The sequence below is a fragment of the Pavona decussata genome, unplaced genomic scaffold, assembly GCF_977016875.1.
Source record: "Pavona decussata unplaced genomic scaffold, jaPavDecu1.1 SCAFFOLD_4, whole genome shotgun sequence".
NCBI lineage: Eukaryota > Metazoa > Cnidaria > Anthozoa > Scleractinia > Agariciidae > Pavona > Pavona decussata.
The window spans coordinates 105,314-117,611 of NW_028145428.1; the positions used below are offsets into that span (position 1 = coordinate 105,314).

A 12,298-nucleotide genomic window follows, 5' to 3' on the forward strand; every position below is an offset into this window, starting at 1 on the left:
CCCGATTCAGGCCCGATTTAGACGCCGTACTTCAAATGAGCCGAATCGAATTCAATGAATTAAGTTCATGTGAAGTACGGCGTCTGAATCAATTCAAAACGGTCGATTTAATCCGGATCAGCTCAGCAATTTTTCCCGCCTGGCTTTGATTCGGACGCCGTACTTCACACGAGCCGAATCAAATACATAAATTATAACAAATCCGCAATTTTCTTCAGTCATAATATGCTTCAGTGTTAAAATTTCGCGAATTTTTAAAATTCGCGGTAATTTCCGCGTCAATCAAGTAATGTTAATTGCGTTACATTGACGCTTTTTTGTACCTTCTTTCGTGGCCGCTGTAAGCCACAACCGGCAAACACCAACCACTTATTTGTGAATGGATCTCGTTAATTGCAACTTCAGGTGTTTAACATTAACTAATTCATTGAAAGCCAACGTAAAGGGACTGAGATCATTAAATATGAAGTCATTCAGAACGTTTTTCAACAATGTTTAAAACCTCAACACTATTTCAGCTCCTTTCATACCCCGGATCAGGAACACCGTAAAGATGGTTACAGCTCTCACATCTTTATTCAACAATAGAATTCACACTGACTATCACCATCCACTAGCACCACTGATTTCCAAGCCGGAAAGAAAAACATGTCTTGTCGTTCTCTGTAGGCGTCCCCACCTTAAGCCAATAAGCTGGATCTTAAAATTCTCTGTTTTTCTTTTCTTGCATTCTACTTCGATTACATTAAATCAGTAGAATCTCTATTTATCGATTATTTAATTTCCAGCTGCGATAAGTGTTTAGCCCTAATGATATTTGATTTAAACCGTTTTCTTCTTTTTATTGAAAAACAGCCAAGTAACAGCGTTTTTAGACCATTTCATGCTATATGATATAACCATTCTTCCCGTCAGGATCTTTGGCCACTTGTCAGGACCAGCAGCATAACAAACCCTTTGTAAAAGAACTCGGCGGTCAAGGTAAGTACCGAGTTAATTATTTATTACATTCAAAGTCCATGTTTTTGCTGGGCACTAAACCATTGACGTTCATCTATTTAATGCCAATAAAATTTGATAGATTGATTCCCATACACATTAGGATTGGAAAAGACTGCAAGCAATCTCTCTTTCGCTTGAAAATCCGAGGGGAAGAACGCAAAAAACTGAGCGAGCACGATATTCGAGCGGCGAAACTGTGAGTGCACGCACTGCGCGGGCGCCGGAAGGCCTGTCCTCCCTACAGATTTTCGAGCAAAAGAGAGACTGTTCGCAGTCTAACATAGGATTAATGCCATCATTCAGAGAACCAAGTGAAACTAATTATTTTTGTCTTCTCCATGCTTAACATACTATATGATCGTAAGCATTTGGGGGTTATCTGACAACCAGCGGATATTCTTCACAATCCGAAAAAGTTACTTTTATTGAATAATTGTTATAAGACAGTCCTAAAAACCTCAAATAACGGCTGTGTCAGGTGTTTTAACAGGACATGTAAGGAGATTCTTTAAGTTTACCGGCATCACCTTCACTAGGATTTCCTTTGTTGGTTATTATGATCTATTGTTGAATTACTTCCGAAAATCTGTACCAAGCAGCCACGCTTGAGTTAGAAAGTGTATATTAGAAAGGCAACAAACAAAGAGTCATTAGATGTATTAAGTGACCTCTATTCAGAGTTTGTTTTTGCGGAGCAATATCCGTCAACATACAAGGCACCTTGTTGGCTTCGTGTACATCTGAAGACGCTACAAACAATTCGCTTAAAAACATTAAAGCAGTTGTGCTTTCATTGCGCTGTTCTCTTTTCTTAAATTTTTTTTTCCATCGTTTGAAGCCCGGCTAATGAAACAATCGGACTAGTTGCTAATGTATAAAATAAAAAGCCTTTTTCCTGGTTGTAATCCTTTAAGCTAGGCCTGAAAGTGCTGAAGGTAATTGTTTTCTACTGGAAGATTACGTCCAATTACTGCTACCTTTTTAACCGCGTTTTCAAGCTATATTGTATGCTATTAACATCTGCCAGGACCTATGGAAACTTGTCACCAGCTAAGTCTAAAGTGACAAACTGACCTTGGTGAAGAGGACTCAAGGTAGGTACAACTGTATTCAATGTGTTTCCTTTCCTTCTTTTTTTTTATCCTGGCAACAAAATGTGAGGCAGCATTTAGGGGCCAATATTCATAGTGTTAATGTAAATCGTGGACTCATTCTACACAAACAGATAAAAGGTTTTTTTTTCTTGGTCACTCGCTAGGTCCGCTCTCAACCATATGACGATAGCTGGCATTTTACTCCGTAGATTGCACACATTTTGCAAGTTTTTCAAGATCTGGAAAGGAAAAAAATAAAATCTCACTCTTGTGATTATTTAACACTTTCTGATCAATCCGCAAATTTAAACTACCGTAAACTCCTTTTTACGACTTGAAAAGGAAATCGACGACGTTAGTTTTAAAAGGAAACTATCAGAGACACTTCTAGTGACAACAATATCAAATAAAAAATTATTCCCTATGTTATAAGCTTTGCCTTGGGGTCGTTTATCAGCCCTCGAAAGTAAGAATCTTTCATGCAGTTTTAGGTTCTTAAATAGCCTTAAGAAATCACCGTCCAAATTCGGTGTTCCTTGAATAGCATCCTTTCCACTGTTTCTTGCATACTCCCCAAATTTTAAATTTGCGATTAACGGCAAAAATGACGGCAAAACTCAGACGAGTTGCTATGTTGACTTGCGCATACCAAAATTTCAAAAAATTGCTATATGACTAATATTTAACACATTATTCACTGAGGTGGACTGACTGGACATAGGTAGATATTTCGGGTAAATATCTACCAAAACGATCCACCAACAATGACTACCGGTGTATTACAGTTTTGGTACAAGCTAAACAAGATGATAACCGGCCCCAATGAGTCACGGCCAGGAGTGAACGGTGAACTTGAGCTCGAAGAGGAGCGGAGGTAGTGATAACAAACGACTTTCAAAAGTGCGAACCTACCTATTTAATATTCCAAAGCCCGTTCTTTGAGGTTTACTGGCTAAAAATCATACAACTTCGTAATAAATGAAACGATCGTCCATCTCACAATGTAGTCACTTTAGTTAAAATTATTTTATTTTTTACTTATATTGTACCACAGCGACCAATCATCCCTTTCACGATATCCGTAACAACTTCGTGGAATTTATTTTAGCGTTAAGATTAGCGGGTTTTTGATATAATGGCGAACTAAGTACTCTCGTGCAAGTTAATGTCATCATTAATTCCAAAATAAAACGTGAAAATTTGCTGCCGTAAGAGAATCGTTCTTCCGTTATAATCCGGTCGTATGCTGCCAATTATAGGTTTTGGTTAATTTGATTTCTTTTCTTTAGTGTAAGTGTCGATAAATCTTGGACTTATGTTTCTGTAGGCCAAAAAGGTATGTTTTTATTGAATTTGATTGTTATATTATATTGCCCGAAGGATATTAGTCCGTATTTTGAATGTCATCTTTTGTGCTGAATGATTCTCGCAAAAGAGGCTCTATTGTTCCCACTTATATTATTTGCAAACACTGCTTTGTATTTAATGGATTTTTCCTGAGATAAACATATTGACTCTCCTCAAAAATATTCCATTAACATGGAAATTTGCTTGATAAAATTAATGGCTTTTGCGTACAGTAATTAACTCCTCAGCTATCAGTTCAGCCACCACGGTTCGGTGTGTTTTATCAGCCGCAGTGAGCCAATTTGCATACAGTCTACGTAATCAGAGTTTTGTTCCGCTACGCCGTCAGTGAGACCCATTCATCCATAAAGACCAACAAGCTTCACAACAACATTGCCAAAAAGATAGCTTCAACAAATAGCCAGATCCTACCAATTTGCCGCTAATTTATACCAAGGTAAAGTAATGTTATGAATTTTTTCGTTAAAAACTATCGAAGTGAATTTACATGTCGGACTAAACTATAAAGTAAATTTGACTAAACTTTGAGAAAAATTTTACATATTTATAATTGTGCGGTTCACTAGATTCGTGCTAAAACTTAACGTGTTTGTTGAATAACAGGCTCTTTAATAATTCAGCGTAAATTGGGTTCTTTAAAGAAACTTCCCCGTATGTCTACCTTGCACCAAACGTTACTATTCAGAGACCTTTATCCTGAAGTTAAGGCTGATTTGAATACTCCTCAAGTTCTAATTCTACGACTTAAAACTTTCTAATTCAAGACTAGCACATTTGAACTTTTCGGTTTAAACTGACTCAATTTATTAACGATAATGGCTGTACGCACCAATCTACAAGATCATCGGATTATCACATGCAATGGTGATAATTCGATGCGCGGAAAAGAGAAGACGTCAGAGATGGGAGTAATGTGGCGTGAAGTAGAACAACTTACTCACGCTTCTTGTACCACGCACGCAATATTGAAGGTGCAAATATATAACTGCCTGTCTATGATCTTAGCAGTAGCCTTTTTAATGCAAGATTTGTTCATTTTCACAAATCCAGTATATTTAACTTTGGACTTCAAGTGACATGGCTAACACCACCAACAGTTACAATCTCTGGTCGACTGGCGGTAGTGAATTCATCGCGGCGGTAGTGTTGTTAGGTAAGTAGCGAGTTTGCTGAAAAATGAATTCGTATTTCTGTAGATTCAATCGAAATTTAATTTGCTCATAAAAGTAAATATCTTCAGTTTTTGTTTGCTCGCTTTTTATCTGTCAAATTTATCATAGCACTTTTAAGGAACTGGCTGATTTTCGTGATCCGAGTAAAAATCTTTGAATAGCACGCCATTGACGTATTCGTTTAAAGTGATCATTTAATAAACTGAAACCAACAGACGAAAAAAATAAAAAGAAATAATAATTAATTACAACTCATATATTCAATATTTCTATCTAACTGAAAAGCTCCAGCTGATAGCGTTGCAAGTGATGAACAAACTTGTCGCTGTAGGAGTACCAAAACCGGCCACCAGTTTTGCAAAATTTAAAAAGGCCTCATATAAATAACATCGACAAACCTATTTAACTCCCATTTTTTCCTTTTCGCAATTTCCGGTTTTAACGGCTTGGAAATTGCTGGTCGTTGCTGAACGTTATTACTAAGGTGCGACATATCCCACGGATTTGACCTCGATTGTGATTGTAAACAAAAAACTAATAGCATAAATTTAAGAGCAGTTAAAGGTCAGTGGTGAAAAATGCCGTCCACTAGAGATTCGAAATACAACTCATATGACTCAGTGGTGGACTGATTCATATTTCGTAACTTAATATGGCTGCGTCAACGCGAGGAAACATGCTCTGAGATATTCAATGCAACTGTACGCAGAGTTTTGAATTGACTGCTTTGAAACAAAATTATATTTTAGGAATTTTTGAATAAAAGGAATTTATTTGTAACCATAGTTACCTTGTTGTAATCAGCACACCACAAGCTGAGTATATCTTACTAAGGCCTTGACTCCTTCACAAAATATCTCATTGGTGCAAGTTATAACATCTTTTAGGTAAAAATGATATCGTTTTTTTCTCTGGATGATACACATTTTTCGAATAAGGTGGTAATCTCATTCCGTGTTGCTTTTTGGCGGTCAAACAGTGAAACATTGTGAAATAAAAGCCAGAAAAATATGATGGCAGGTGTACATACAAACATACATATATGAAAACGCGATTCGTAAAAATACTTCACACAACTGTTTTTATTTCTGAGACAACTTAGCTTTGTAAACTCCATCGACTTGCTACAGGTCGAAACGTGAGCGACGGGCGACAGAGCTGAATCGTGTGAGTCTTGTAAGACTGAAATCGTGACTATGAGACACATCAGAGCACACCGAGGAACTGGTCACGATAGGAAATGTTTCTACTTCAGTGCATGGATAAGCTCCAAAGACTTTGACAGACTTAATTGAACATAAAAAGATTACTGCTCGATAACAAATGTAATCAGAAAATTAATGAATTTTCTTGAATTCTAAATTTATCACAAATTAACTGTGTTGAGGAAAGTTTTCTACTGACGGATTCCCACATCAAAAGATTATATTTTGAGCAGTGGCCCCTTTGAAATTAATCCTTCTCTTGAAAGAAATATGATGGTAGATGTACGTTTTTAGTTAGAGACAAAGGCAAATGCGAGTTCCCCAAACGGACACCTTTACACTAGCTTATCAGCGTTGCTTGTTCTGTGTCACGTGGCTAAATGCCACAAATGGCCTTCCGATCACCAATTGAGAAGCTCTACCACTGAAGTTTAATAGTTTATTTCATTTTGCCTCGCCTTCAGGCACAGGAAAAAAGAAAATTAATCACTGGCGTGCAGACAGGGTTGCTTAGCTCCTGCGAGTTTCCTGTAGTTCAGTGGTAGAGCATCCCAGCCGGAAGGAAACCGAATTTTCTTTTTCTCTCTCTCACTAACTAATCACGTTCTCATATTTGTCATGTTCAGGAGTTGTGGCACTGGTTGGTTTATTTGGGAATGCCTTTGTTGTATCAATAATCGTGTCAGCTCGTCGCCGTGGTCAGCGGTCCGGTGTGCAGCTGTTCCTCCTTCATTTGGCGATATCAGATCTGATGGTATGCATAGTATGTATACCGCTAACATTGTGGGTCAATTTCTATTATCCTGAAGAAGACAAGACTGGAGCCAGTGCTGTGTGTAAGGTTACACGATTTGTCCAGGTTAGAGGTTGATTTCCTTTTTGCAGTTTAGTCAATAAAAACGGTTCATTAGTTATGCCGGAATCTTCCTACATGTTGTCACTTTCATAAATTTGTTGTTTAAAAATAAAAAAGAAGATGAACAGCATCATAATCAGTCTCTTATTTTTGAAACTCAGTTTCTTGTACAAGATTGATTAGCCAGTCTTTTTCACTCTCTGACGCGATTTAAGTTGTGCGGAAAACTTTTGGCAAAATTTTCAAATGCTTTCTTTCAATCGCCATCATACTAATGTACTGTTGTTGCCCTAGCCTGAAGCCCCATTCACACCAACAAAACATGTTAAATTAAACCAGGTTTAACAAAATCAAAACTGGTAACAGAAAGCTGAATCATTGGCTTTGACATAGGATTCAAGTAACCTGTAACTTATGCTTTCATTTGTGCTAAATCTGCAGTCGACAAAAATCCGAAGGCAGCTTTTTATGAAGCAAACAATTTTAAACTGTGTTTAACTAAACAGCCTGGGCTTTTAAACGTATTTAAGCCTTGGTGTAAACGGGGCACGTCTGTTTACTCAGGCTAGTCTTGCTCTGTTCGTGTCACTGCCTCTGTTAGCTTTCCTGCCTTCTGTGCAGTTGGTATAAAAAACATCGTCACTGTTGTCATACACTATTTGTTGATTCCAGGTAAATTATTGCTTTCACTTTCTACTTTTCCCTTATTCGGGTTGCTCTTTACCAAGAGAATGGAACAGTAGAAAAACACAGCCTTATCAATGTCTAAAATTTCCTTATTTATCTTCCGCCAACGGTTCCTCAAATGGCTTGCATGGTATATAAGCGATGTAATTAACCATAAGCTTTTAACTTTGTTTCTTTTCAGTTTTTGGCTCCATCAAGCTCCATATGTGTGCTGACAGTGATTAGTATTGACAGATATTACTCGTTGGTTCGCCCTTTGCAAGCAATGAAGTCTTGGCTTCGTCCAAAGGTTCTCATTTCAGCTGCGTGGATTTACGGAGGCGCCATTTTCCTTCCCACGTTCTACTTTGCTGAAACAGAGAATGTTTCCTCCGCAGGCGGAAATCAAACCTTTTGGTATTGTCGTACCATTCCAAATAACACGCTACCTGGCTTTGTGTACCTGTTGTTCCTGTTCATCTTTGGATTCGGAATTCAGTTGATTACCATAATAGTGCTGTACAGCCGCGTGGGCAAGGCAGTCTGGAGCCGAGAAAGGAAAATTTCTCGCCAAGGAACGATGTCCAGGGCTAATGTACAATCACTGGACAGAACAAGAAAGCGAGTCACTCAAATGTTGCTAACTGTGGTTATATTCTTTCTCCTTTGTTGGGCGCCGTTTGTAATATACACTGGTTTTATTGAGCGATATGTAGCGCCATTCCCTAACCCTGCCGACCTTGTGAGAGTCATCACATACGGTTTCGGCCTTTTTAATTCAGTTTGCAACCCGTTCATTTACTTTCTTAATAGTCCTAGTTTTAGGAGGGATTCTCTGCGGAAGGTTTGTTTGGAAGTCGTTGGAGCTCCTAGCGGGGGTCTTCAGCGACAGCCCTCTGATAACAACACTAAGAGCTTTGCGATAAGTCGAACAAACACTGCTCCAAGACATCAAAACGGCTTCAATGACGGAAGAAAAACCGTGGCTTTCGAGAACGAGGCATACGACACCAGACTGTGAAAAATCGAATAACTTCAAACCTTACATGAGGGGGGTGAATAGGGGTATGTAAATCCGCCGATCCGCTAAAGTTAATGGCTGAATCCGTCGATCCGCTCAAAAAATCAACTAAATCCGAATCCGCAAATTGTTTGCCGCGTTAGATGATACACGAGATAAAAGGCGACTTCAGTTGTTGGAGTTGCCTTGCGTGATATTGTGTTTTAACGTTGAGGATGACTATCAACGAAATATTTATTTAACCAACGTCTGTATCGAAACAAAATCTTGCAGATACGAGAAAAAAGAGCAAACTTGAACTTTCTAACAACCAAAATCTAAAATCCGGGCCCTAAAACTGGATAAAACCGCGATCCGCTGTGATCATAGGATCCTCAGATCCGTTAACATTTCGTTCTGAATCCAGAATCCGGGCTAAAATATTTACCAAATCCACCGATCCGTAGACCTATTCACCCCCCTCTTTCATGTAAATTATATTCGAGTTATTTGCAGTTATTATCGAAATTTGACAAAAGCCATGCTTGCAATTCAAAGCTCGCAAAATTGTTCCCGTACCGTTTACGTTTCATAACCCATGCAGTTTATTCAAAACTGGATCATGAGGATAGCGCGATTGTAGAGCTTCGATTGGCTTGGCGGCCACGAAATATGAGCCATTATACCATGCCTGAAAAGCAGACGCCATTAACCCTTTAAGCCCCGAAGGAAATGCCAAATTTTTCTTAATTGGTAACTATGAACCAAGAGATCACATGTGATATATACCTTTTGAAAGGTATTTTCTGGGGTATGTTATAAATCACACCAAAAGAATAGGAGGAGGTCACAGATTGAATTGACAAGTGCCCAAAATGAAAAAATAAAAACGTTTAAACTTTTCCTGTTTCTTGTACAGATTGGGTATGTCCCTAAACTATAGCTTAATTTGCAGCTCACAGTGTTTTGGTTGTTGTCAGATATTAACTTGGCCTAAAAAAGTACAAAGATAAAAAGTTCCAAAAGTTGCAGGGGTGGTAAATCAAGTCTTGTATAGGAGGGGGGCATGATATTATGCCTTCCATGCGCAGATCTTTCCAAGATATTTTAGTTGTGCAAATTTCATAAAAATTGACTGAATATTGAGCATGTAATTGCATCTTGTGCCATATGGCACTATCGGGGCTTAAAGGGTTAAATGGTCTTCTGGTCTTTTTCACGGGATCTAGCAATATTTCTTGGTTGTTTTTAGTAAAACAATTATTCCACTCGCGCTTGTTGGGTCAGAGATGACTACAGCCATCTATCATCTCATCTCCACAAGCACTAGCAAAATTATTGTTAAATATTACCAGGAACCACCCTCATTGTTCAGATTGTTCAGATTAAGATAAAATCAAGTACTGGAAAATGGCGCGCAGTTCTCAAAATCCTTAATCATATAATGTGGATAAATGCCAATGTATCGCCCAATTCCATATACTACACGTGTAAATGTGATTTACAATTCTAATTGAGGATAACATTGGACACTAGTATATATATATATATATATATATATATATATATATATATATATATATATATATATATATATATATATATATATATATATATCGGATTTTCCTCTATATTTTAATTGCCTTTACATGTAAAAGGAGTCTACCTGAAGACTTGACTTACATGTACGTTCGAAGACGCAAAACGGAACGCTAAATTTAAATTTCGTTGACAAAATATTTGCTTATATTCAATGATTGTATCGACACAAAATAGTATGTATATGACACTAATTGTCGATAGTTATTGTAATCAATACATTAAGTAGCTCTGTACGACCAAACACGAATTAAACGAGGAAACACAAAGTACATCTCCTCTTGCTTCTGGACATATTATTTGGCAAATAAAAGGAATGCACCGGTTCTCGTCTTAAAACTCCCTCTCATCTTGTTTCGTGATTTATCCGACCGAAACAAACCCTTGTCTTCTCTTCTCCGGACATGTTCACATATTTTTAACTCGTGAATGCGCGTAGCGCAATGAACGAGTTATAGCGATAGTTGACTGTGGACTTGGTTGGTTAGTTGGTCGGTCGGTCGGTCGGTCGGTCGGTTTGTCGTTAACTTTCGGGCGTGCGCAGTGAATGAGTTTTAAATTCAATTAGTGGAAAAAAACACGCGAACATTTGTTGTTCACGGCGCATCGGGAAATTCTTATTCAATATGTAGAGAATAATTTGACGATCATTTAGTGCAAGAATGGAGATTTTTCGTTCAATCTGAGCAAAGTTACAAGTTTTTTCAGTTTTTCAGAAAGTCCGGGGTCGTAAACTCAATTAGTGAAAAAAAAAAGGTGAAAATTTTTTTCACGACGCGTCAGAATTCTCTCATTCATTCTGTAGAGAATAATTTGACAATCATTTTAGTGTAAGAATGGAGATTTTTCGTTGAATCTGAGCAAAGTTATAAGTTTTTTTCGTTTTTTCTACAGAGTGCGGTTTCTTTTAAGAATTAAAAATAATTTAATTTAGAAATAATTTAATTAAAAAATAATTTAATTTGTCAGTTTTCACGCGAAAGCGGAACGTGCCATGTCACGCATCATTGACGTCGTAAACAAAATTATGCAAATTTCTGGTGAAATGAACACTTTAAGATCTTGTCAGCTTTCATGGCGGTTTCAAAGGGAAAAATGTTTCATTTTCGAAATTTACAACTGGTAATTTATGGGGAAGCAAAAGGACGCGGTCGATAAATAATTCTTATTTAGCAAGAGCTTGTCATAGTTCATTATTTTTACTTGAGGATTACGTGGACTGAACTCCAAAGGAAAAATTTCACGCATTTATGTCGGGCATGAAATGTAATGCGATACTTTGTTGAACAGATTTCCCTTTGTGAGATCGGCTTGCCCTACAGTAATTTTGTAATTTTAATTCCCAAAAAAACGTCACTTGCCCATCGGGCAAGTGATGGTTAGAATCCACTAGCCCGATCGCAAAATCCAGTAGCCCCGGACTATCGGGGACACGAATTTGCATGACGTAGCTGCACATGGCGTGCTTCTATGAACTTTGAATAAAAAAACACGTGATTTTTTTTTAATCGGCGCATCAGAATACAAGAGTACAAGAATGGTTATTTTTCGTTACATAATCGGGCAAAGATATAGTTTCTTTTAGCTTTCAAGGAAGTTTCCGTAGCCGTCTAAATTTCAATTGCTATGTGTCATCTGCATTCACGAGTTGGCTCACAGGAGCCTTTGATTTATCAAAGCCACGCGTAGAAGAAGAGAAGGCCACAATGAGATGAAACGTGGAGTCCCAAATAAGCAACTGCGCCAGGATTTAAAATGTCATCAGTGGTACAACCAGGACTATTCAACTTCATTTTGTTAGGGAAACGGTTCTCCTCTACCACAGCAATTTTGAATTTTGAGGTAAGCACTGCTGAAAAGAGCATCCTAAACTTAGCCAAATGGCAAAGTTTGAGAGTCTTGTTTTTCAAAAAAGCAAACATATAGTTCCGTTAAATCTCAGAATTTGACAGGCGAATGGATACGGGCTAAACTCAGTAAACTTACCCGTCTTCAATTACTCGCCGAACGTTTGTAAAATTTCATGACATGAAAAAATCGGATATGAATTAATAAGAGAAATACTCTCAAATATGGAGCTTTGCCAACCCGGTTCCTAGTCATTCTTGGTGGAAATAATAATTGTGATGTCACTTGTCGAGAGGATTACTGACGATAGCACATCGAGGCCTGTAAACAAGGTTTGAACTACATTCTTCCGGGGTAACACTCCAATCAAATTAACCTTATATATTATGGCTTTCGCTAGAATCTTGTTCCCAACGTTTTCAAAAGCAACACTGCTAGAATGTCTAATAATTGTGTTTCTACCCCAGACTACCTCACAAACCAACAAA

At 37.8% G+C, this 12,298-nt stretch overlaps 1 protein-coding gene across 1 annotated transcript; it reads left to right on the forward strand.

Moving 5' to 3' along the window:
- The first annotated feature begins 3,698 nt into the window (after positions 1-3,698).
- On the forward strand, positions 3,699-8,431 carry LOC146489599 (pyroglutamylated RF-amide peptide receptor-like). The gene is made up of 4 exons (XM_085103411.1): positions 3,699-3,900; positions 4,515-4,617; positions 6,468-6,700; positions 7,566-8,431. The coding sequence occupies exons 2-4, from the start codon at positions 4,542-4,544 to the stop codon at positions 8,382-8,384; spliced, it is 1,128 nt and encodes a 375-aa protein (XP_084959537.1). The 5' UTR covers positions 3,699-3,900; positions 4,515-4,541; the 3' UTR covers positions 8,385-8,431.
- The last annotated feature ends 3,867 nt before the right edge of the window (positions 8,432-12,298 follow it).

What these genes read in the sequence shown, in the direction of transcription:
- LOC146489599 (XM_085103411.1), top strand. Translation starts at nt 4,542, where the DNA reads ATGGCTAACACCACCAACAGTTACAATCTCTGGTCGACTGGCGGTAGT. An exon ending in CGCGGCGGTAGTGTTGTTAG is followed by an intron (nt 4,618 to 6,467) that starts GTAAGTAGCGAG and finishes TGTCATGTTCAG; the next exon opens with GAGTTGTGGCACTGGTTGGT. An exon ending in AGGTTACACGATTTGTCCAG is followed by an intron (nt 6,701 to 7,565) that starts GTTAGAGGTTGA and finishes GTTTCTTTTCAG; the next exon opens with TTTTTGGCTCCATCAAGCTC.